Here is a 26,507-nt window from a genome sequence, read left to right on the forward strand (position 1 = left end):
AATTTAGTGTCGTCAGCAAACTTGGCCACTTCACTGCTCACTCCTAATTCTAGGTCATTAATGAACAAGTTGAAAAGTACAGGTCCCAATACCGATCCTTGAGGGACTCCACTTTATACAGCCCTCCATTGGGAGAACTGTCCGTTTATTCCCACTCTCTGCTTTCTGCTTCTTAACCAATTCCTTATCCACAAGAGGACCTCTCCTCTTATTCCATGACTGCTAAGCTTCCTCAGAAGCCTTTGGTGAGGTACCTTGTCAAACGCTTTTTGAAAGTCTAAGTACACTATGTCCACTGGATCACCTCTATCTATATGCTTGTTGACACTCTCAAAGAATTCTAATAGGTTACTGAGACAGGACTTTCCCTTGCAGAAGCCATGCTGGCTCTGCTTCAGCAAGGCTTGTTCTTCTATGTGCTTAGTTAATCTAGCTTTAATAATACTTTCTACCAGTTTTCCAGGGACAGAAGTTAAGCTAACTGGCCTGTAATTTCCGGGATCCCCTGTGGATCCCTTTTTGAAGATTGGCGTTACATTTGCCACTTTCCAGTCCTCAGGCACGGAGGAGGACCCGAGGAACAAGTTACATATTTTAGTTAGCAGATCAGCAATTTCACATTTGAGTTCTTTGAGAACTCTCGGGTGGATGCCATCCGGGTCCGGTGATTTGTCAGTTTTTATATTGTCCATTAAGCCTAGAACTTCCTCTCTCGTTACCACTATTTGTCTCAGTTCCTCAGAATCCCTTCCTGCAAATGTTAGTTCAGGTTCAGGGATCTGCCCTATATCTTCCACTGTGAAGACAGATGCAAAGAATTCATTTAGCTTCTCTGCAATCTCCTTATCGTTCTTTAGTACACCTTTGACTCCCTTATCATCCAAGGGTCCAATCGCCTCCCTAGATGGTCTCCTGCTTTGAATGTATTTATAGAATTTTTTGTTGTTGGTTTTTATGTTCTTAGCAATGTGCTCCTCAAATTCTTTTTTAGCATCCCTTATTGTCTTCTTGCATTTCTTTTGCCAGAGTTTGTGTTCTTTTTTATTTTCTTCATTCGGACAAGACTTCCATTTTCTGAAGGAAGAATTTTTGCCTCTAAGAGCATCCTTGACTTTGCTCGTTAACCATGCTGGCATCTTCTTGGCCCTGGCGGTACCTTTTCTGATCTGCGGTATGCACTCCAGTTGAGCTTCTAATATAGTGTTTTTAAACAACTTCCAAGCATTTTCGAGTGATGTGACCCTCTGAACTTTGTTTTTCAGCTTTCTTTTTACCAATCCCCTCATTTTCGTGAAGTTTCCTCTTTTGAAGTCAAATGTGACCGTGTTGGATTTTCTTGGCAATTGGCCATTTACATGTATGTTTAATTTAATAGCACTGTGGTCACTGCTCCCAATCGGTTCAACAACACTTACATCTCGCACCAGGTCCCGGTCCCCACTGAGGATTAAGTCCAGGGTTGCCGTCCCTCTGGTCGGTTCCATGACCAACTGGTCTAGGGCATAGTCATTTAGAATATCTAGAAACTTTGCTTCTTTGTCATGACTGGAACACATATGCGGCCAGTCTATGTCCGGGTAGTTGAAGTCACCCATTACTACCACATTTCCTAGTTTGGATGCTTCCTCAATTTCATATCTCATCTCAAGGTCTCCCTGAGCATTTTGATCAGGGGGACGATAGATCGTTCCCAGTATTAAGTCCCTCCTGGGGCATGGTATCACCACCCACAACGATTCTGTGGAGGAGTCTGCCTCTTTTGGGGTTTCGAGCTTGCTGGATTCAATGCCTTCTTTCACGTATAGAGCGACTCCGCCACCAATACGTCCTTCCCTGTCCTTCCGATATAGATTATATCCAGGGATAACCGTATCCCACTGGTTTTCTCCATTCCACCAGGTCTCCGTTATGCTCACTATATCAATGCTCTCCTCTAAGACCAAGCACTCCAGTTCTCCCATCTTGGTTCAGAGGCTCCTAGCATTAGCATACAGGCACTTGTAAGCAGTGTCTCTCTTCAAGTGTCTTTGGCACTTGTGGTTTGGCCTGTGGTAATTTTGCTCTTCTGAATTTATATCCTGTGCCCCTGCTCTCACAATGCCTACTTCTAGGCCTACCCCTTTTACAATTTCATCATTTCTTTGGTTTTTATCCCAGGGGGGAGGTTTATTCCGAACCGGACCTTTCTCAGCTCCTGTCGGGTTTCCCCCCTCAGTCAGTTTAAAAGCTGCTCTGCTACCTTTGTAATTTTAAGTGCCAGCAGTCTGGTTTCATTCTGGTTCAAGTGGAGCCCGTCCCTTTTGTACAGGCCCGGCTTGTCCCAAAATGTTCCCCAGTGCCTAACAAATCTAAACCCTTCCACCCGAAACCATCGTCTCATCCACGCATTGAGACTGCAAACCTGGGCCTGTCTGGCTGTTCCTGCGCGTGGAACTGGTAGCATTTCAGAGAAAGCCACCTTGGAGGTCCTGGCTTTCAGCATCCTACCTAGCAACCTAAATTTTGCTTCCAGGACCTCACGGCTGCATTTCCCCATGTCATTGGTGACCTTTCTTTAACCTAGGGAAACAGAGCTTGTGGTTGTGTTTAAGGAAGGCTAAAGCTGCCCTTTATGTAACATATTTTTATATTATATATTTTTAAAAATGGACTGCCTTCAAGTCGATTCCGACTTATGGCGACCCTTTGAATAGGGTTTTCATGATCAGCGGTATTCAGAGGGGGTTTACCATTGCCTTTCTCTGAAGCTGAGAGCAGTGACTGGCCCAAGGTCACCCAGTGAGCTTCATGGCTGTGTGGGGATTCGGACCCTGGTCTCCCAGGTTGTCGTCCAACATCTTAACCACTACACCACACTGGCTCTAAATATATATAATAATTATTACATATGATATTCTAATATATGTATTTTGTTACTTTGCTCATTTACTCAACCAGGGCACTCATAATAAAGTGACAATAAACGTTAAAATATACAAATGTTTAATATAAAATCAAATAAAAACAATACCAATAAAACAGCAGCAAACATAAAGTGCTCAGCTCAGCCCAAAGGTTTGGAGAAATCAAAATGTTTTAACAGCCCTCCCCAAAACTGCTCAACAGAGCTTGCCCAGCCTGCCTTTGGAGGGACTGCCATAATTACATTGCTAAATGTCACCATCAATCTATGCTCCTAAAGGAAAGTACATGCAACTTGCCCTCATTAAACAGCAGGAGGGGGAACAGAAGACAATCTGTAAAATATAGTGCACCCACACTGAGGCCTTCTAAGGACAAAACGAGCATCTTGAATGATTTTTGGAAGCTAACTGGCTATGAGTGAAGTCATAATCCAGCAATTTCTTAAAAGTGGGATTTCTGATATATAGAGAATTCCTTGTTAGTAAGGGCTGCCCCATAAATCCCATTAGGAAGAAAATGATATTTTGAGCACATGAATCTGCCCTCTCCAACAAGTATATGTACCAAACTACACATGACTTTAAATATGTCTTTGCATCCAGCCTGTCATTTTTCAAAAATGCAAATTGCATTAGCCATTGCATGGTGGGGATGATAATGTGATCAGACCATGTCAGAACAGAGGAACAAGGGATAGATGCATAATATCCATCCCTTGTTCCAGGTCTGCCCATAACCCGAAGATAACTGGGGGATGCAAGATTCCAACCAACCTTCGTTTGCTGCTGTGTAATGCCAGTTCTGTGGTGCAGAAAACATCTTGCATCCATGATATGATCTTGGATGAATCCGCAGACCTGGCATGTATAACGGAGACCTGGCTGGATGACGCCTCGGCACCTATTCTAGAGGCGATGTGCCCGCCAGGTTTCCGTTATGCACATCAGCCGAGGGAAGGAAGACGGGGAGGGGGAGTGGCTGTCATCTATCAGGAGTCCTTGGTTTTTGCCAGGTCTCCTCTCCATGGGACCAAGTTTGTTGACTGCATGTACTGGAGGTTGGGCCCGAAGGGCAGTTTAGGGATCCTGCTTGTGTACCGCCCGCCTCGCTGCACGGCAGAATCCCTGGCCGAGGTGCTAGAGGTGATCTCGAGAGTGCGCATGATGTCCCCAGAACTGTTGGTGATGGGTGACTTCAATGTGCACGCCGAGACCACTCTCAATGGAGCCCCTCGGGATTTCCTGGAAACCATGACTTCCTGGGAACTGCACCTTAGTAATGCTGAGCCCACCCATGTAGCCGGTCATGCTCTCGACCTTGTATTTGTCCTGGGAGAGGAGAAAAGTGCTCTGAAGTTGGGGGCTATTACTTTTACCCCTGTGTCATGGTCAGACCACTATCTGGTAAACGTAGACTTCTCGATGCCGCACACCCTCTGCAAAGACACAGGACCTATTAGAATGGTCCGCCCCAGGCGCCTGATGGATCCAGAAGGATTCCTGACTGCGCTGGGGGATTTGGAACTTGCTGAAGGTCATTCAGTCGATACCCTGGTGATGGAGTGGAACTCAAAGATCACCGGGACTTTAGACCGAGTGGCCCCGAAACGTCCTCTCCCCCTGAATAGATCCCAGACAGCACCATGGTACACACCACGGTTGCGTGTTCTGAGGCAGGAGGTGAGACGACTAGAATGCCGGTGGCGTAAGTCCCGCTCCAAAGATGCTCGGACACAAGTTAGAGCAGCAGTAGCTGCCTATCATGTGGCAATAAAGGCAACAAAGAAAGATTACTTTGCTGCCTCTATTGCATCAGCAGAGTGCTGTCCCAGGAGGTTATTCCAAGTGGTCCGAAGCCTGGTCGGTCCAGTTGCTCAGGAACCCTTGGAATATTCGAAGGCCTCCTGTGACAATTTAGCAAAACACTTTGCCGATAAAATCGAACATCTGAGAAGCTCGATTTCGCATACCGTGAATGCAGATAGTGGACCAGAGTTGACCAGTCATAATGTGATCCAATGGGATCGGTTTTGGCCTCTTTCTTCTGAGGATGTGGACAAGGTGTTGTCAACTGTGAAACCTACCACCTGTCTCCTTGATCCATGCCCATCATGGCTCGTGATGAGCTGTAAAGAGAGATTGGGCGAAGGGATCAAGGCGGTGGTAAATGCATCCTTGAATGAGGGTGTATTGCCATTAGCCCTCAAGGAGGCAATTATAAAGCCCATCTTGAAAAAGCCCTCCTTGGATCCCCAAGATCTAAACAGCTTTCGCCCAATTTCAAATTTACCATTCTTGGGCAAGGTCATTGAGCGAGTGGTGGCCAATCAGCTGTCAACGCACTTGGATGAAACGGATTATTTAGATCCATACCAATCGGGTTTCAGGACTGGACATGGAACTGAAACAGCCTTGGTCGCTCTGGTGGATGATATGAGGAGGGCATTAGATAGGGGAGAATTCACCTTTCTGGTCCTCCTTGATCTCTCAGCGGCTTTTGATACCGTCGACCACGGTATCTTGCTGGATCGTCTGGAGGGATTGGGAATAGGAGGTACAGTATTAAACTGGTTCCGTTCCTTTCTCTCCGATAGACACCAGCAGGTGGCATTGGGAGATGAGGTTTCAGACCCTTGGCCCCTCAAATGTGGTGTACCACAGGGCTCTATCCTCTCTCCCATGCTATTTAACATTTATGTAAAACCGCTGGGAGCTATCATCAGGAGGTTTGGGCTGCAGTGCCACCAATATGCGGATGACACTCAGCTCTACCTCTCATTCAAGTCCTCACCAGAGTTGGCTGTGGAGACCATGTCCAAGTGTCTGGAATCCGTGAGTGGATGGATGGGAAGAAACAGGCTAAAGCTGAATCCTGATAAAACGGAAGTACTGCTCGTGGGAGACAAAGGAGGGTTGGGAAATATTGACCTGGTGTTTAATGGGGTAAAACTGCCCCTGAAGGACCAGGTCCGCAGCCTTGGGGTGATCCTTGACTCTGGGCTGTCCATGGAGGCCCAGGTTTCATCGGTGTGCCGGGCAGCTTGGGGTCAATTGCGTCTCATCCGAAGGCTGCAACCCTATCTTCCTATCCATCAGCTCCCACTCGTAGTGCATGCTCTGGTCACCTCTTGTTTAGACTACTGCAATGCGCTCTATGTGGGGTTACCCTTGAAAACAGTCCGGAAATTACAACTGGTACAAAACACGGCGGCTTGTTTACTTACGAATAGCCGCTGTTATGATCATATTACCCCAGTGTTATACAATCTTCACTGGCTTCCAGTTATTTTCTGGGCTCAATTCAAGGTGTTGGTATTAACCTTTAAATCCCTACACGGTTTCGGCCCAGTATACCTGAAGGAGCGCCTCCACCGTCATAAAGTGTGCCGCCCTACAAGATCGGCCACTCAGGGCCTTCTCTCGGTTCCGCCGACTAAAGTGGCTAGGTTGGTGAGGACTCGAGAGAGGGCTTTTTCTGTGGCGGCCCCCACGATCTGGAACTCCCTCCCAATGGATCTTCGTCATGCCCCTTCCCTAGATATATTTCGCCGGGGTCTGAAAACTTGGCTATTCCATCAGGCCTTTACGACCTTTGAGACTTCCAAGGTGAACTAGTCCTAGAACTGTAAAAACAATCTACTAAATACTGTAATTTTTGTATTATACTATACTGGCTATATTGTTTATTGTATTTTATCATGTTTTATTGTAAGCCGCCTAGAGTGGCCATTGGCTAGATAGGCGGCCTATAAATTAAAGTATTATTATTATTATTATTATTATTATTATTATTATTATTATTATTATTATTATTATTATTATTATTATTATCATTATCAGAGGAGAAATGCAAGGGGTATTTAAAACTTTCCTTCCATCCTGGGTCTTGAGGAAAACCCCTCTCCTGAAACGATTTTTTGCTTTGTGTGGAGGGGGATCTCTGATGGGTGCCAGTGGACGATTTTCCCCCAAAGCAAGCTCCAGTTTCGGGAGCACAGCAAAAGAGGAAAGGGTTAAATCTTCCCCTTCATCCCTGCTCTGATCCCATTAATTATCAGTGTCCCACCCTCCCAGCTGATGCAACCAGCATTTAACCCCTCCTCCTGCACACTCAACATAACAAGGAGTACGGAACCTGTGACCCTCCAGATGCTGTTGGACATCAACTCCCCTCAGCCCCACCCAACATGGCCAATGGCCAGGGATGATAGGAGTGGTAGTCCATCAACATCTGGAAGGCCACAGATTCCCCATCCATGCAATCTAAAAACCCATTTTAACCTCATGCATAGTTTGGCCCTCAGATGGATTCTGGCGCTATTAACTTCTGATGAGTCTGTAGGATTGCTCTGAAAACCGTGTAACATACAACATTTCTCCCTCCTTCTTGACCTTACCGTGTATGTTATGGTTTCTTCCACTTCTTGTGAGTATACTGTAGCAAGCATCAATGCAGCAAGGACTGTGAACACCACCATCATGGATCTCAAAAGAAAGAAAATGGGTTTTTAAAAAGTTTTGAATAAATGATAGATTAGATTAGATAGATTAGATAAAATAGATAGATAGGCAACCCACCCTTTATTTCTCAGACCTCTGAAAAGATGAGTCTAAGGTTGCATACACACAACATTTTATTCTAGAATCAATGGAGGCTGACTTCTTGTTTTTCCTACCTAGTCCACACACAGTCTAGATCTATTGCATGTTTTTTTGTCTCGGAAAACACTTCTTGATAAACTGGTTCTATTCCCAAATTAAAAGCTTAATGGAGATTGATTGTGTATTATCCCACAGGGTGTCCATTTGAAAACAGATGTAGTTGGTCTCAGCAATGAGGGGTGTATCTACACCTTTGCAATGACATGGGTGAACCAGGCACCTGGTTGGCCACTGTGAGAACAGGATGCTGGACTAGATGGGCCACTGGCCTGATCCAGCAGGCTCTTCTTATGTTCTTATGTTCTTATATACTAAGATCACAAGGGGAAAACATGTAATCTAATCAAGGGAGTGCTTTTAAAAAGTAATATTTTTACTGAGTTTTGAATGCAATTCAGTGCAAACATAAGGATTTAAAACAAGTAACAAAACACTAAGAGAGAAACAACAGAGCAGATAATACATATTTCATGTAATAATCAAGACTGGTAAGAACAAGTAGAAATAACTGTTATCCTGTTTTGTTTTCCAGGATGTAAAGGGAGGGTTTTCAAACATGTATCAAGTAACCACACCCACCCATCTGGTTGGCAGGATCTACAATCAATCTAGAATGAAAGCAGCATGTTGAGGACGAGCATGAACCATGCTGTATTAAGAAAAATTACATTTTTGTGCTACAAAAGGGTGTACGCAGCCTGAGACAGGAGGCCTAACAGAGCCCTAGATTTCACTGTGGTGGTGAACCTGTGTGGGGTGTACCATTTCAGACCATGCTTGGAACGAACTAGTTCCGTTTAATAAAGTTCACTGAATTAGTTCAAAAATATCTGAACTACACTTTAAAGTAATTTCCATAATTGCCAGGTGAACTGAGTGTGAATTAAGTTTGTTTGGGGGTGGACCTGTGAATGATTTCTGGTTCATCTTCATTTTCCTACATGTGTTTTTTATGCTTTAGACTCTTTGGCCCTTGAAACCTAAAGATCATAATTGTTTGGGGGGGGGAGATAAGCAATTAACATTTTTCTCTGTGTATTTTGAGGTTTCCTTAGTCTTCTCAAGTGTAATTCATACTTCAGCACCCTCCTGTAGGATGCACACCTTAACGTGGAGAGGGGGTTTGAGAGTGTTGAAGAAACTGAAAGCAATGTCATCAGGAGTCTAGACCAAGAGGCTAGACTCCTAGCAGGGTTACCCAAGGCAGAATGGTCAAAGCTGAGACACCAGACTATGATGCATCCAAACTCAGAGAAAGGCAATAAACCAAAGTCTGAATACCTCTTACCATAAAAACCCTATAAACAGAGTATCTAAAATGCAAAATGAGACAGTGCTGAAAGAGGAGAACCGCAGGTCAGAAGGCACTCACTGAGCTACTGGGGAAGAACAACTGACAAGTTCGAGTAGCGCTATGACTAATGATACCACTGGGTCAAAGCCAAATGGAAGCCCAGAGGCTGTTGTACACAGATATGAAAGGAGAGTCTTGAGTTGTATGATGTAGAACATAGAATGTGAGAAGCATGGACCAAGGAAAGTTGTCAAGCAAGAAATAGAATGCATCAACATTACAATACTTGGTGAGAGTGAATTAAAATGGATGGGAATAGGACACTTGCAATCAGGCAACTGGATATGCTGGAAATGAGAAATTAAGAAAAAATGGGGTTGCTTTAATAGTGAGAAGTGATGTAGCAAAAGCAATTAGGAGCTATAACGCAAGGTCTGAGTGAGTGATATCAATGAGACTTAACAGGAAACCTATTAACATAACCATCATCCAAGACTATGCTCCAATGGCAAACACAGAAGAAGAGGAATGTGAGAGGCCAGGCATGAGTGGGCCTTGAGGCACAGGTCTGCAATGCTCCCCAACACCCCCCACTCATGCAGCCAGTGCAGGCTTAAATAGGCCTGACCACTCCACCTCCCACATTGCCGTGTGAGCATGCTGCACGCATGCAGATGGGGTGTGTGTCAACCCCTAACTGCTATCGTGGGTGGTGGCACCTTGTCTAACTTATCAGGCCGCGTCAACTGAAACCGTTCCCAAGAAGTTGCAGCAGACATTGCACTGGACACCTCATTGGGGACTACAGTAGATGTGGATGGGGCATCAAGACTGCTACGGAGGCAAGCAATTTTACCCTCAAAGTGTCTTGCAAACAATTCACAGTGGGCCTCTGAAGGATCTAAAACTCCACTTCCTGGAACTTAAGTCAACAGATCCCTGACAATACGGAAAAGCTCCACTGGACGGCTACTTGAGGATGCAATACAGGCAGAGAAGTGGGACTTCTTCACTGCCCTCACCGCCACACAGTAGGCAGGGTAATGATGCCTCACAGCATGTCTTTCGCCACTTGCGCTTTAACCGTCATCCAGCCTGTTTAATTGCCCTTAGCTCACTGGTGTACCAAGGTGCGAACTGGGCTCCACAATGCTGGAGAGGGCGCTCGGGGGCAATTGTGACAAGAGCCTGATGTACCTCGCTATTCCACAGCGTGACAAGGGCTTCAGCAGGGTCACCTGCTCTATCTACTGGGAACTCCTCCAGGGCATTCAGGAACCCAATGGATTCCAGTAGTCTCTGGGGGCGGACCATCTTAATTTGAATAATCAACAGGGAAACACACTGACTGACCAAGATAAAATAAAAGGAAGGTGGAAGCAATACAATGAAGAACTATATAAAAGAGATGACAGGATGACAGGTTCATTCACAGAAGAACGTTATGATGAAGAACCAGAAATTTTAGAATGCGAGGTGAAAGCTGCTCTTAAAATACTTGGAAGAAACAAATCACCAGGAACAGATGGCATACCCATAGAGTTGCTACAAGTTATTGAGACTGAATCTGTCCAAATTTTCACAAAAATCTGTCAAGAAATATGGAAAATAAAACAATGGCCCACACACTGGAAGTGTTTAATATACATTCCAATTCTAAAAAAAGGGGATCCCAGGAAATGCAGTCATTATCGAACTATTGCCTTAATATCCCATGCAAGTAAAGTAACGCTCAAGATTTTACAACAAAGGCTCTTACCATATATGGAGCGAGAAATGCCAGATGTCCAAGCTGAATTTAGAAAGGGAAGAGGCACCAATGTATTGCAAACATACATTGGATAATGGAACAAATCAAGGAATTTCAGAAGGAAATCACCCTGTGCTTTATAGATTACAGCAAAGCCTTTAATTGTGTAGATCATGAAAAACTATGGAATGCTTTTTATTTTCCATAAAACAAATAGGGGTGCCACAGCATCTGATTGTCCTGATGTGCAACCTATACTCTGGACAAGAGGCTACTGTGAGGACAGAATGTGGAGAAACCAATTGGTTCCCAATCGGAAAGGGTGTAAGACAGAGGTGTATTTTATCACCCTATTTGTTTAATGCAGAACATATCAAACGGAAAGCAGGATTGGACCAAGATGAAGGAGGTGTGAAAACTGGAGGGAGAAATATCAATAGTTTAAGATATGCAGACGATACCATACTACTAGCCAAAAGCAGTAATGATTTGAAACAAATGCTGATGAAAGTTAAAGAGGAAAACACAAAAGCAGGACTACAGCTGAAAGTCAAGAAGACTTAAGTAACTACAACAGAAAATTTGTGTAACTTTAAAGTTGTCAACGAGGACATTGAACTTGTCAAGGATTATCAATACCTTAGCACAGTCATTAACCAAAATGGAGACAATAGTCAAGAAATCAGAAGAAGGCTAGGACTGGGGAGGGCAGCTATGAGAGAACTAGAAAGGTCATCAAAGGCAAAGATGTATCACTGAACACTAAAGTCAGGATCATTCAGACCATGGTATTTCTGAACTCTATGTATGGATGTGAAAGTTGGACAGTGAAAAAAGCAGATAAATCAATTCATTTGAAATGTGGTGTTAGAGGAGAGCTTTGTGCATAACAAGGACTACGAAAAAGACAAATATTGGGGTGTTAGAACAAATTAAACAGGAACTATCACTAGAAGCTGAAATGATGAAACTGGGGTTATCCTACTTTGGACACATAATGAGAAGACATGATTCATTAGAAAAGACAATAATGCTGGGAAAAACAGAAAAGAGTAGAAAAAGAGGAAGGCCAAACAAGAGATGGGTTGATTCCATAAAGGAAACCACACACTTGAACTTACAAGATCTGAACAGGGTGGTTCACGACAGATGTGATTGGAGGTCGCTGATTCGTAGGGTGTCCATAAGTCGAAATTGACTTGAAGGCACTTAATAACAATACTTCAGCACAGTGGCTTGTAATGTTCAAAATGCTGAAAAATAATTGCTGAGGAAACTTTGGATGAATGTGAACAGTGAACTAAATGTGAACCAAATTAGTTTGTTTTCTAAATGGGTGAACATGAACTGGAATCAGTTCCTTTTTAGATACATGGAACTTGAACTAGAACTACTCCCTTTTAAAAATGAACTTTCCATGCTCTGCTTCAGACTGTGACACGTGATCAAATTGTTCTTTCTACAAAACCAAGGCAATTTCCTCCACACATAAAGTCAGAGAAAAGGCCCTAGGATTCTAGTTTTCTATAGGCAGGGAATTTTATGTTTGAAGAAACCTTCAGTCACGCATGTCCTACCTGCAATCTGAAGGTACTGAGCTCAGAGACACAGGTGTTTCTACCTCAGCAAGAACTAGGCCCCAATAGTTGTATATAATATTGTTCAACTGGCTGCATCTTGTTATTACAAACACACTCTTTTGCCAGAAAGATAAATTTAAAACATCATGGAAGCACCCTCGGTCGAAGCACTGGCATCTCCTGGATTACGTAATTGTCCGTGCCAGAGATCGTCGTGATGTACTCCTCACCAGGGCCATGACGAGTGCCGATGACTGCTGGACAGATCACCGATTAATTCGATCCACTATGGCAGTTAATATTGTTCTTCAACGTAGGCTCCAAGGAAGAAAACCAAGGCGTAAAATGAACATCCACGCCCTTCAAGATCCTATTAAGCGAGATTGTGTTCAAACAACTCTCAAGAAACATCTACCTATGGAACTCCCTGAAAACGTTGAGGAACACTGGATTAAACTGAAGACTTTCATTATTGCAGCATGTGAACAAACTATTGGATACCAAACTAGAAACATCAGGACTGGTTTGATGAGAATGATAGTGAGATTGAACATATCATTGGCAAGAAAAGGAAAGCCTTCCAGATATGGCAACAAGACATTAACTGTACTGCTAAGAAAAAAATCTATGCCAGTGCAAAGGCTGAGGTCCAAAGAAGAACTAGAGAACTTAAGAATGCCTGGTGGATAAAGAAAGCTCAAGAAATCCAGCATTTTGCAGATGCTCATGATGCACGGGGCTTTTTTAATGCCACAAAAGCCATCTACAGACCAACAAATTACGGTACAAATCCCTTACGTTCAATAGATGGTACCAAGCTTCTAAAGGACAAAGAGTCTATTGGACTGCGTTGGAAAGAGCATCACCACAACCTCCTTAATTGTAACTCTATTGTGGCTGTTGAGGTCTTCTCGCAAATCCCACAACAACAAATTAGAGATGAGCTTGCAGTATCCCCTAATTTGGATGAAGTCAATAAAGCCATTAATCAAATGAAGAATACCATAGCTAGTGGACCTGATGGGATTCCTGCTGAAGTCTTTAAAGAAGGTGGGCCTGAACTTACACAACAACTTCATAAGCTCATCGAAAAAATCTGGATGAGAGAGGAGATCCCGGGAGACTTTAGGGATGCCATAATCAAGAAGGGTGATGGAACAGATTGTGGGAACTATGGAGGCATCCTTGCAAGTCGCCTCCTACCTATCTCAGAAGACATCCTCCCTGAATCCCAAAATGGTTTCTGTCCTTCCAGGGGGACACTGGACGTGATCTTCACTGCATGACAGCTTCAAGAAAAATGCAGGGAGCAAAACCGACCTCTGTATATGGCATTTATTGATCTGACTAAGGCCTTTGATACTGTAAATCGAACTGCTCTCTGGACCATCCTTCTGAAAATTGGATGCCCTGATAAATTTGTGAATATTTTGCGACTCCTCCATGACAACATGACAGCAACAAATTTGGGTAACAATGGCTCTCAAAGTGATCCATTCAAAGTGGGATCAGGCGTCAAACAGGGATGTGTCATTGCTCCAAACTTATTTGCTACTTTCATCGCCATGATTCTATACCTTGTTGAGGGGAAGCTTCCCACTGGCGTGGAAATCACATATCGAACAGATGGAAAGCTTTTTAATCTCAGTAGGCTGAAAGCAGAATGTAAGGTAATTACAACCTCTGCCATTTAACTTCAATATGCCGATGATAATGTAGTCTCCGCACATTCAGAGGAAGATCTTCAAACTATCCTAAATGTCTTTGCAGAATCATATGAAAAGCTTGGCCTCTCACTTAACATCAAAAAAACCAAACTGCTTTATCAGCAAGTGCGAACCAATCCCTCTGTAGCACCATCAATCCAGCTTAATGGTGCGACGCTGGAGAATGTTGATCACTTTTCCTATCTTGGCAGCCATCTCTCTGTAAAAGCTGTCATTCAGCATCGTCTGAGCTCTGCAAGTGCCGCATGCTCCTGAATGAAGCGTAGAGTGTTTGAGGATTGGGATATTTGCAGGGAGACCAAAATGCTTATTTACAAAGCCATTGTACTACCGACCTTACTGTACGTCTGTGAAACATGGACCATCTATAAACGCCACTCCCAACTTCTTGAAAGATTCCACCAACGCTGCCTCCGGAAAATTCTGCAAATTGCTTGGGAAGATAGGCGGACTAATGTTAGCGTATTGGAAGAAGCAAAGACCACCAGTGTTGAAATAATGATCCTCCAACATCAACTTTGCTGGACCGGCCATGTTGTTCGAATGCCTGATCACCGTCTTCCAAAGCAGCTACTTTACTCCCAACTTAAGGATGGAAAACGGAATATCGGTGGACAGCAAAAGAGGTTTAAAGATGTTCTCAAAGCTAATCTAAAAAAATCATAGAATCATCATAGAATCATAGAGTTGGAAGGGGCCTTGTAGGCCATCGAGTCCAACCCCCTGCTCACAGCAGGAAATCCACAGCTAGAGCATCTCCCGCAGATAGCTGTCCAGCCTCTGCTTGAAGACATCCAGTGAAGGGGATCCCACCACCTCCCTAGGCAGTCGGTTCCATTGCCGAACCACCCTTACTGTCAAGAAGTTCCTTCTAATGTCCAATCTGAATCTATGCTCCTGCAACTTAAAACCATTAGACCTAGTCCTACCCTCTGGGGCAGCAGAGAACAAATCTGTACCCTCCTCTATGTGACAGCCCTTCAGGTACTTAAAGAGTGCAATCATGTCACCCCTCAGCCTTCTCTTCACCAGACTGAACATGCCAAGTTCCTTCAACCTTTCCTCATAAGACTTGTTCTCCATACCGGCTATCATCCTCGTCGCCCTCTTCTGAACCCGCTCTAACTTGTCTATATCTTTCTTAAAACGAGGCGCCCAGAACTGAACGCAGTATTCCAGATGAGGCCTGACCAATGCAGAATATAGTGGGACTATTACTTCCCTCGACCTGGAAACTATAGCTCTATTTATGCTGCCCAAAACCACGTTTGCCTTTTTTGCCGCAGCATCACACTGCTGGGTCATATTCAACTTGCGATCCACTACAATTCCAAGGTCCTTCTTACACGCACTACTGCTAAGCCAGGTATTTCCCATCCTGTACCCCTGCATTTTGTTTTTGTGGCCTAAATGCAGAATCCTGCATTTGTCTTTATTGAATGTCATTTTATTAATTTCAGCCCAATTTTCTAGTCTATCCAGGTCCCTTTGGATTTTATTCCTGTCTTCCATTGTGTTAGCTATCCCTCCCAGTTTCGTATCATCCGCAAGCTTCATAAGGCTTCCCTCCACCCTGTCATCTAAGTCATTGATAAAAATGTTGAAGAGTATCAGCCCCAGGACAGAACCTTGTGGCACTCCACTTGAGACCTCCTTCCAGTCCGAAGCAGAGCCACTGACGACCACTCTTTGAGTACGGTTTTCCAACCAGTTGTGAATCCACCTGACAGTATTTCCATCTAGTCCGCATTTGACTAGTTTGCTAATCAAAAGGTCGTGGGGGACTTTGTCAAACGCTTTGCTGAAATCTAGATAGATGACATCTACAGCATTTCCACCATCTACTAAGCTAGTGACCCGATCAAAAAAAGAGATGAGATTAGTTTGACAGGATTTTTTCTTGACAAACCCATGCTGGCTCCTTCTAATCACAGCATTGTCATCTAGATAGTTGCCAATGGACTCTTTTATTATCCGTTCTAATATCTTTCCCGGTATTGAAGTCAGAATGACCGGCCTGTAATTCCCCGGATCTTCTTTTTTACCCTTTTTAAAGAGCGGGACGACGTTTGCCCGTCTCCAATCCTCCGGCACCTCTCCCGTTCTCCAGGATTTCTCAAAGATGATGGCAAGAGGCAATACTCTGGGATGCAGTTCATCAGGCCCTGGAGATTTGAACTCATTTAGGTTAACTAGGTATTTCCTGACTATCTCCTTATCAATCTCGAACTGCAATCCTGACCACTTACTGAGATTGCTACCGATGCAAAGTTGCACACTGTTCCCTTTTTGGGAGAAAACGGAGGCAAAATAGGTGTTGAGCAGTTCTGCCTTTTCCTCGTTATCTGTCAACATTTTGCCATCCTCATTGAGCAGCAGTCCCACCGTTTCCTTGGTCTTTCTCTTGCTTCGAACATATCTGAAAAACCCCTTTTTGTTGTCCTTCGCTTCCCTCGCCAGCCTCAGCTCATTCTGGGTTTTAGCTTTCCTTACGCTATTCCTGCACGTCCGAGCTGCTCGTCGGTACTCTTCCTTGGTGATGCGTCCTTCCTTCCATTCTTTATACATGCTCTTGTTTATTTTTACCTCCTCCACCAGTCTTCCATGTAGCCACATTGGCTTTTTTCAATGTCTTCCATTTTTCTTCCTCTTTGGAATTGTTTGCGATTGCGCTTTTTGTAATACGTTCTTCATGAACTCCCACGCTTCTTGGGCTCCTTTTTTCTTTAGTCTATCTAGCCACGGGATCGTACCCATCATTTCCCTGAGCTTGCTAAAATCGGCTTTCCTGAAATCCAAGGTCCATATTTGACTATATTCTTCTTTGGCTTTCCCCAGAATCACGAATTCCAGCATTATGTGGTCACTTTCCCCCAAGGTACCGACCGCTTTAGTTCCCATGACCAATTCGTCCGTGTTAGTTAAGATCAGGTCCAGGATTGCCGATCCCCTTGTTCCTTCTTCTACTTTTTGAAAGAGGAAATTATCGGCAAGGCCCATCAGGAATTTGTTGGAGGCTTTGTGCTTCGCAGAGTTTGTCTCCCAGCAGATATCCGGGTAGTTGAAGTCCCCCATCACTACTACTTCTTGCCTCCTTGAGATTTCGGAGATTTGTTTGAGAAAGGCCTTGTCTACCACCTCTTCCTGGCCAGGGGGTCTGTAGTAGACACCTACTACCATGTTGGTTTTATTTGTTTCTCCATTTATTTTTACCCAAATGGTCTCTACCTGACCCCTTTGTTCGCTCTCTTGGATTTCCATAGAGGTGTATTTGTCTTTGACGTATAACGCTACTCCCCCTCCTTTTCTGTTGCTTCTATTCTTTCTGTAGAGTTTATATCCTTGAATGGCTATATTCCAATCATGGGAGTCATCCCACCAAGTTTCTGTTATCCCTATGAAGTCATATTTGCCTTGATGGACTAAGACTTCAAGCTCCCCTTGCTTGTTTCCCAAGCTCCGCATGTTGGTATATAGACAGCAGAAGTCTCTTTTGTCCCGATTGGATTCCTCCATTAATATACCGTGAGCTTTGCCGTGCATCCATTTCTCCCTCCCAGTGTCTGCTGTACCCTTCAAATCCTCGCGTTTACAACCCGCTGTCTTTGGATCGGTATTTAAGCTATCATCTCCATCCCCCAGAGGCTTTAGTTTAAAGCCCTCTTGATGAGTTTTGCCATACTTCTGCCAAAGAGATTCTTCCCAGTCCTCGTGAGGTGCAGCCCTTCTCCTGCCAACAGTCCCCCCTCCAAGAAGCTTAGACCATGGTCCCAGAATCCAAACCTTTCCCGCTGACACCATCTGCGTAACCAGTCGTTGACCTGCAGTATCTTCCTTTCCCTTTGTAGTCCTCTACCCTTCACGGGAAGAATTGACGAGAAGACCACCTGTGCCCCCAAATGCTTGACCTTCCTACCCAGAGCCTCATAGTCCGAGGTGATCTGTTCCAAGGTGTTTCTGGTTGTGTCGTTTGTGCCCACGTGGATGAGGAGAAAGGGGTACCTATCTTGTTTTCCAATGAGCCTCGGCAGGTTGTCAGCGACGTCCCGGATGTGCGCCCCAGGGAGACAACAGACTTCCCGATTCATTTTGTCTGGCTGGCATACCGGCGCCTCTACCCCCCTGAGCAACGAGTCTCCAACCACCAGCACCCTCCTCTTTTTGCCGCGAGCGGTGGTTGCATCAGCCTCCTTCTTCTGGGATGTGGAGTCTTCATTTGCAGTCAGTGTCTCTTGATGCAAAATGTAACATGAGCATCGAGAACTGGGAAGCCTTGGCCCATGAGCGTCCCAATTGGAGGTTGGCCATTATCAAAGGTGCTATGGACTTTGAAGAAGCACGAGTATAGGGTGAAAGGGACAAACGAGCTAAGCGGAAGGTGCATCAAGCAAATCCTCATCGTGACCATCTTCCATCTGGAAACCTATGTCCTCACTGTGGGAGGCTGTGTGGATCCAGAATTGGCCTCCACAGTCACTTATGGACCCACTGTTAAAGACCTTACCCTGGAAGACTCGGCCACGAGTGATCGCCGATGAAATGACAATATTGTTCAACTGGCCAGTGATGTTGTCAATTTGTGTAAATCCGCTGACATATACAAAACACAAACAATAAAAAGGGAAGTGTTCAGCCTGTTTCTTGATAACATTACTATGGTTATTATGAGATATTAAAAAAGGTAACAAATGCTCTTAAAATGTACTGCCCTTTCTTTCTTTCTTTCGGCCCTAGCTGCGCTATATATTTAAAGCAGTATTAAACCACTTTAATAGTCATGGCTTCACACAAAGAATCCTGGGAACCGTAGTTTGTAAAGGGTGCTGAGAGTTGCTAGGAGACCACTACAATTTCCAGAGGGATTTAACAATCAATCCCTCTTCCCAGGAAACTCTGGAAACTACAGCTCTGTGAGGGGAATAGAGATCTTTGAACAATTCTCAGCACCCTTGAACTACAGTTCCCATGATTCTTTGGGGGAAGCCATGACTGTTTAAAATGGTTTAATACTGATTTAAATATATAGTACAGATGGGGCAGAAAGAAAGAAAGGGCAGTACATTTTAAGAGCATTTGTTACCTTTTAAAATATCCCATAATGACCTTAGTAATATTATCAAAAACAGGCTGAAAACTTGCCCTATTTATTGCTTGTGTTTTGTATTTTAAGTCAGGCATTTTACACATACAGTATTGACACATGGGCATGCATTTAAACAAAACAAAACAAATTTATTTATTTATTTGTTTATTTATTATTTGATTTCTATCCTGCCCTTCCTCCCACCAGGAGCCCAGACAAGAAATTGCACCCTTCGAGAGATGATGGGGAAATTACCTGATTAGAGAGGGCAGAACTGAGCCCTGGGACAACTAGGAGGATATTTATTGTGGTTTATTGATGCTGCAAGCCTGTATTAGTATCTTTCTGCAGCTGAGGGAGAAAACATACACAGATGCGCACAGACACAGATGTTATAATAAAATAACTATGAATTTTGCCTAATGTAAAATCCCCTGTTCTCTAGCAACAGGATCAAAACACCATATGCTTTTGCTATATTCTGTCAAGTTTCAACTTGACGGTCAAAATGACTTCAGGTCCACTCAAAACACTCCATTTTTATTTGCTTTTAAATGAGGCTGCAATCTCATGTACACTTATATGGGACTAATCTCCATTGGCCACAATAGGCCTTACATCCAAACAAATGTGTGTCTCTGCACTGTTAAAATGTTTAAAATTGGGCCTAGCTTGGCAGATGCACTGGCCAGCCAATCTCTGGGACTGCTTCTTCCCAACCCTTTATTATTTTTTAAAATTTTGATTATTACATTTATATTCCACCTTTCGTTCAAGGAGCTCAAGGTGGTGTACATGGTTCTCTTTCCTCCCCTACCACCCACCCATTTTATCCTCACAATAACTCTGTGAGGTAAATTAGGCTGAAACTGTGACCGGCCAAAGATCACCCAGCAAGCTCTTAGCCCTCATCTGCACTATATAGTTAAGGCACTATTATACCATTTAAAAAAGTGGTTAAGGGTGATGAGAGGGAACTCTGGGAATTGTAGCTTGGGGGGATGAGGTCTCCTAACAACTCTCAGCACCCTTAACAAACTACAGTTCCCAGGATTCTTTGGGGAAGCCATGGCTGTTTAAAGTGGCATGATACTGCTTTACATGTATAGTGTAGATGGAACCTTACTCTTAATACTTGCTGCTACCAGCATACTTCCAGCCAGCTCACAGCCCGTTCAAACATGCAGTTCCATGGGATGCGGTTCCACACATCAAAATCTCCCTGCGAATGGCAACCTAGCATACCAGGGAGAAGTCTAAGCTAAATCTATTATCCCTTTAATGATGGCTTTCCATGTGCAGGGATTTGTTTATTTTGTGCATGAGACAGCACTCATACACAGAGCTTGGAAAAGTTACTTTTATGAACTACAACTCCCATCAGCCCAATCCAGTGGCCATGCTGGCTGGGGCTGATGGGAGTTGTAGTTCAAAAAAGTAACTTTTCCAAGCTCTGCTCATACATACAATTCTACACATACATACTGCCATCTATGGTCTGATACAGTATGGTTTAAACACTGCCCCCTACCATAAGTTTGTATTAGTATCGGTCAAAATTTGCGATGCTGAAAAACTGTTTTGTGTCATCCCTGGAAGATATCAAGGCTTGAGAAAATTCCCTGTCATCCCTAACAATATACGCCACTGACTTCATTTGCGGGCTTTGCCGAGTTGATTTAGTGATTGAATCAAAACAACTTCCCTGGTCATAGAAGACTAACATGTCAGGAGGAAGCAGGGCTGACACCAGAAACGAGTAGGCCCTTGGGCATAGGTTTGCAATGCTCCCCAACACCCTCCACTCATGCAGCCAGTGCAGGCTTAAATAGGCCTTAAATAAATCAAATCAAATCAAATTTATTAATACGGTCAAAGACCAGCAATACACAATATCCAATGATACATAATCATACAATTGGTTAAAATGAACATAGATTTTGTTCAACTTTTTTTTTTTTTTTTCAATAATTTTTATTCAGATTTTCATAAAACATACAAGACAAAATCATAAAACATTCAAAGACAAAAAACAAAATCAAAAATAGTTAAACAAAAAGAAAAAAAGAAAAAAAAAAACAAAAATAAAAAATAAAAAGTAAAATATTGACTTCCCATTTGTCAAAGATCAAATCAGTTATAAGTCTATAATATATAACAATCCTGTCTCTTAAGTCATATTATAAAATCACTTTCCTCCAGTAGTTATCTTACTTAATCATCAAATCTCATAAACATTACTTTATTCTTTCCACAAAAAGTCAAAGAGAGGTTTCAATTCTTTAAGAAATATATCTATCAATTTTTTTTTCCAGATAAGCATATCGATTAATCCATCTCATTACTAATTATGATAATCTTATTGTCATAACCATAGTCAAAATAAACATTTCAATTAATCCATCACATCAGAATCTGTTAGGTTCAATAATTTCAGTAGCCATTGTTCTATTATCTCTATTAGTTCCATTTTCCATCTTCCATCTTCAGTAGTCTTGTTAAGTCCAGTAATTTCAATATCCAATCTTCCATTATCAGTATTCCATAATAATCTTGCTGTCAAAGCCATAGTCATATAGTAAGAGTCTGATGGGAATTACCTCTATCCCAAATATTTTCTTGCCATCCATTCTGAATAGGTTGCTGAAATACTGCTGTAAAATCATATCTCTGTTCTTTTTTTCAAAATACACTGGGTCATCTCTTAAAAGTTTTTCCATTGTCACATGGCTGCAGTTAATTCCATAGATTTTCTCTATATTGGGCTCCATCACATCATTCCAGTCCAGAAGATTATCCATGCCATTGATAACTTTATCTCTAGAATCTTCATTCATTTCTTCAGAGATAACATTGAGTTCCAAACAATAGATTTTATTTCTAAAGTCCATAGACTCCAAATCTTGTTCCTGTTCCACGTTGGTTCCAATCTCCGGGATCTCCTCTCTCACAGGGACCCCTATTCCAGTCTCCAGGGTCTCCTCTCTCACAGGGACCCCTGTTCCAATCTCCGGGGTCTCCTCTCTCACAGGGACCCCTTCCAGGGTCACCTCTCTCACAGGGACCCTTATATCTTTAATCTCCTGCTTCATTTTACTCAATTCAATTTTCATTATCTCAATCTCATCCATTATTTTCTGAAACATAGTTATTTCCAGATTTTCAGCCACTTTCTTAATTGCCATTTTAAAAGAAAAATATAGGAAAACCACTTCTTATTTCAGCAACAATTGGGTTAATTCTCCAAACTTGGTGACATCACAGTATAAACAGAGCAGACAGCCTTATCTCTCCAATAGTTAAGTAAACAAAATGCAGTTCCCAGGATCGAAACAATTAATGGCAATCGTCAAGAAACAGATTCGTCAAAATAAAATAGACCAAAAAGAGAGTAGTCTCAAAACCGTATAATATTTTTCAAAATAAAAATCTGGAATAGAAATCCCTCTTCTGTGTATATCTTTAGAATGCAAATCCAGGACAGCTTTTTGCAACAAAAACAGAGATAAGCTATTAATTAGTGCGTAGCAGAGAGAAGTTATGGCTCCCCAGTGAGATGTCAAAAACTGATCAATCTGGCAAATCTCTTTTAAACAGCAACAATTTAAGTCAAGTAAAAGAAAAATATAGAAAGAAGGGTGCTTGCCTGTTAGTGCGTTCTCTCTTAGAAGATAAGATGAACGTTCGCTTTAACAGATAGAGCTTGCTGTTGAAAATCCGTCCCACCTTCGTCGGCTGGACCTCGTCCCATAAATTAATGAGATCTGGTCGTCCCAACAAAAATAGGCTTTGAGGTTAATCTCTTCGTTTCTCCCTACCCGGGAGAAGTTTAATCAGTCAAAAAAAAAAGAAAAAACTGACTGATATATCTGAATAAGCTTCTTTTGAGGCAGGAGCCCGTCTCAAAAGCAGGCACAGGCTAAGTCACCCTTCCCGGAAGTCCGATTTTGTTCAACTTTAAAATATTTTAAAACTATCAAATCATGTAATTATAAGAAACCATATGAGACCGCTAATGTGCGTTGTTTTATAGCTGCAGCGCTAAACCTTGCAACTGGAAATGTAACAGAGGAATCCACATCTGCTAAAAGATATTTTGTACATAGTACCGGGTCTCGGCCAGGGAATTGTTGAAGAAGGGGGGTGATAAAACGCTGTCTTAACTCATTATAAAACTCACAATCTAAAAGAACATGGTCGATGTTTTCTAAAGAGCCACTGCCACACGGGCAGACTCGTTCTAACAATGGAGTTTTCTGGTATCTGCCAATTAATATGGCAGAAGGTAAAACGTTGTATTTGGCCTTAGTAAAAGCTTTTCTTATTCTATAATTGTCCAGAATCTTCAAATGGTTCACAATCAGATAGGGAGAACTATGTGGTTCCCCATTTATATTTACATACTTAAGGGTATGTTGTTTTTGTATTTCCATATCCAAAATTCTTTGAGTAATTGATAGGTTTGCTTGTTGGAAACCCATAGACAGGAGCAATGGCAAGGATAGGCCTAGAGATGTAAGTTTTAGCACTAAAGAATTTCTCCAAGCCGACTGGAAGGAGTCAGTGAGTACTAAAGGAGCCAGTCCTACTGGAAGGAACACTAATTTTAGCCAAAATTTTAATTTAAGGATCCAGATACGTGCCTCTAGTGTTGGGAGTCCAATTTCCAAACGTAAAATGTTGTTTGGAACACAGGAAGGGACTCCCAAAACGGACCTAAGAAATTTAGTCTGTATAGATTCTAGTAAGGAGAAGTTAGTATATGTACTTGCCTGAGTACCATACAATAGTTGTGAAACAATTTTAGATGTAAATACTTTTAAAACTGATGGGATATGTTGGCCTCCCTTGGTGTAATAAAGAGAGAGAAGGGCATTTACACTTCTTTGGGCATTTATCCGTGTACATTTCACCTGGGGTTGCCAGTTGCCCGAAGAGTGATACACTATACCAAGATATTTATAGGTAGTCACTTGATCTATAATATTACCCTCCAAACTCCATCGGTGTTTTATGTGTTTCTTAGTAGATACCATCACCTTGGTCTTTTCATAATTACCAGTGACTCATTTTTACAATGAGTGGTAAGAGCTGAAAGAAGACGCCGAAGACCGACAGAGGAAAGAGAGACCAACACTGTGTTATCAGCATATAGCAATGTTGAAATTGGCCTATTTGAAATCGTAGGATGGTGAGAAGGAGTTTTTGCAAGGCTTTTGATTAAAGAATTCACATAAAAATTGAATAACGTTGGAGCTAATATACAGCCTTGTTTTACTCCATTTATCGTTGGAATACGCCCCGTTAAATTGCCAGCTTCATTGTATCTAATACAGACGCAGGTATTTGAGTAAAGTCTGCGTATGAGTAGTAACAATCTCCTGTCAATATTTGCAGATTCTAATTTTGCCCACAATTTATCTCTGGGGATAAGGTCAAATGCAGCTTTAAACTTAAATAAATCCACCTCCCATGTTGCCATGTCAGCATGCTGCGTGCATGCAAAATTGGGGGTGGGGGTCAACCCCTGCTATCGTGGGTGATGTCAGGTGTGAGCACCAACATATGATGTGGGGTGGCCGGGACTATTTAAGCCCATGTAGGCTGCAAGGAGGGTGTTGCCAGGGAGGGTGATTGTGGGGTGGAAGCTCCTCTCTCCCACCTCCATCTTACACATTTAGGAGGGGCCCTTCTGAACTACAGGGGCCCCTCTGAGCCACAGTGGCCCTCAGGCCCATGCCTGACCTGGCCGCCTGCTGGAGGAAGGGTAAAGTAGAACTGAGGATCACATAGCTCACTAGATATTGTTGGACCGCAACTCCCATCATCCCTGACCAGTGACCATGCTGTTTTAGGGCTGATGGAGTCCAACAACATCTGGAGGTCTACAGGTTTTCCATTGCTGGGCTCAAACTTTCCTCCCTGACATTTAAGGTGCAGGTAGACCTATCTTCTAAGGGTATCTATATATGTATGACTTATTTATCACCCACTCTTCTGCCAAAGCTCTCAGAGCAGCTTGCAAAGCTAAAAAAATAAATAAATCCAACTGGTATCAAACAATAAAACACATCCACAAACTAATCCTTAGCTTTCTAAGTAAAGGGAGGTACAACCCTGCCCACCACCACCACCGATGCATGCATCTGCCACACCTGCAACCAGAATGCATCTGGTAGCCATGTGAAAGGGTGAAGGGTGTTGCGAGCATACAGATCCCCTCAATGCAAAGTGGGGGGAAATCCCAATTGGCCAAGGAACCCCCAACTTTTGCACTGAGCAGCACAGGTGTTGATATGCACACATAGCCCCTTCACAGAAGTGCCAGCTAGGGATGGAAATTTCACTATAAATTACACTTCTCTCATTTTCTCAACCTTATATTCAGTTGTCCACATTTCTGCAGCAATTTACATTTTTTTAAAAAAAAATCTACATGAAAATGCTCAGCATTTTAGTACGAATTTCTTCTCATAAACCCATTTTTGCAGGCAGTTTTGACCAATGTACACATTTTTGCAAGCAATCTATTGTCATATTAATTCCTTCTTCATGTTATTTTCAATCATATATTCATTTCTGTGCACACTTTCCCCCCTATGATATGCTTTCTTGTAAACATTGGTTGGCGAACTGCATTGAAGATTGCATTAAGTGCGAATTTCGAAGGAAGGCTGTGTTTCGGTTCTCATATTGTTTTGGAAAGTGCGAATTTGATAGATTCAGCTTGAAATGTGAACTGAATTGAATTGCTCGCCCATGTGCCAGCAGAAGACATTGACTGGTGCTCTTTCAATGCGCAAGAAACCTTGAGGAAAGACCCCTTATGAGTGCCACCAAAGTGCTTTCCTCTCTAGAGATAAGGAGCAGGGGGGAGGGAGGGGAATGAGGGAGATTTCAAGAAGCACATGTAAACAAGACTTTGGGAGAATCCCCCCCCCGCTCAAAGGCTCCATCTGGAATTAAGTCTTGAACCTCTGAATTGCTATGGAACTGGATAAAAAAAACGATCTCATCATCAGATCTCTGTACCAAGCCATCAAATGCAACATAGGAATTGGAAAGAAAGCAAAGGCTTTTTAAATGAGAAAGATGTGTTTAAAGAGGGGTGGGGGAGAGGATCCACCCTCTAGCTTCTTTTCCATCTTTAAATCTTTGGTCAACCAAGCAGAGGCTGACTCCAAAAGACTCAAATAATAAGTTTTTGCTATATAGAGATATCTTGGTCCTGCTACAGCGACAGGCCACTGACAGGTGGGGGTGGGTGGGTGGAGGGGCTCATTCCAGACCCCAAGGATTTACCTCCTGAACAGCTTCTTATTTGTCCCCTCCCCTCTCCATTGTGTACCTTGGCAATTTTCTCCCATGTCTGTTGAGCTACAGCCAAAGGCCTCTTTGTGAACAGCAGCAAAGGCCTCGGCAAAACTATGTATCTCACCTGCCGACTCCCATATGGAAGTCAAGGCAAAGGAAGCTAAAGTGGCTGAGATGTGTAATAAGTGGAGAAC

At 42.9% G+C, this 26,507-nt stretch overlaps 1 protein-coding gene across 3 annotated transcripts in view; it reads right to left on the reverse strand.

Annotated features, from left to right (window-relative positions):
* EFEMP1 (EGF containing fibulin extracellular matrix protein 1) overlaps window positions 1–26,507 on the reverse strand; it is a 113,694-nt gene that overhangs the window by 75,371 nt on the left and 11,816 nt on the right. For all 3 annotated transcript variants that reach the window (XM_061626476.1, XM_061626478.1, XM_061626479.1), the window contains exon 2: window positions 7,301–7,388. In XM_061626476.1, coding sequence (XP_061482460.1) covers window positions 7,301–7,384 — 84 coding nt within the window. In that variant the 5' untranslated portion in view covers window positions 7,385–7,388. The remainder of the gene's footprint in view (window positions 1–7,300; window positions 7,389–26,507) is intronic.

The sequence above is a fragment of the Rhineura floridana genome, chromosome 4 (assembly GCF_030035675.1).
Source record: "Rhineura floridana isolate rRhiFlo1 chromosome 4, rRhiFlo1.hap2, whole genome shotgun sequence".
NCBI lineage: Eukaryota > Metazoa > Chordata > Lepidosauria > Squamata > Rhineuridae > Rhineura > Rhineura floridana.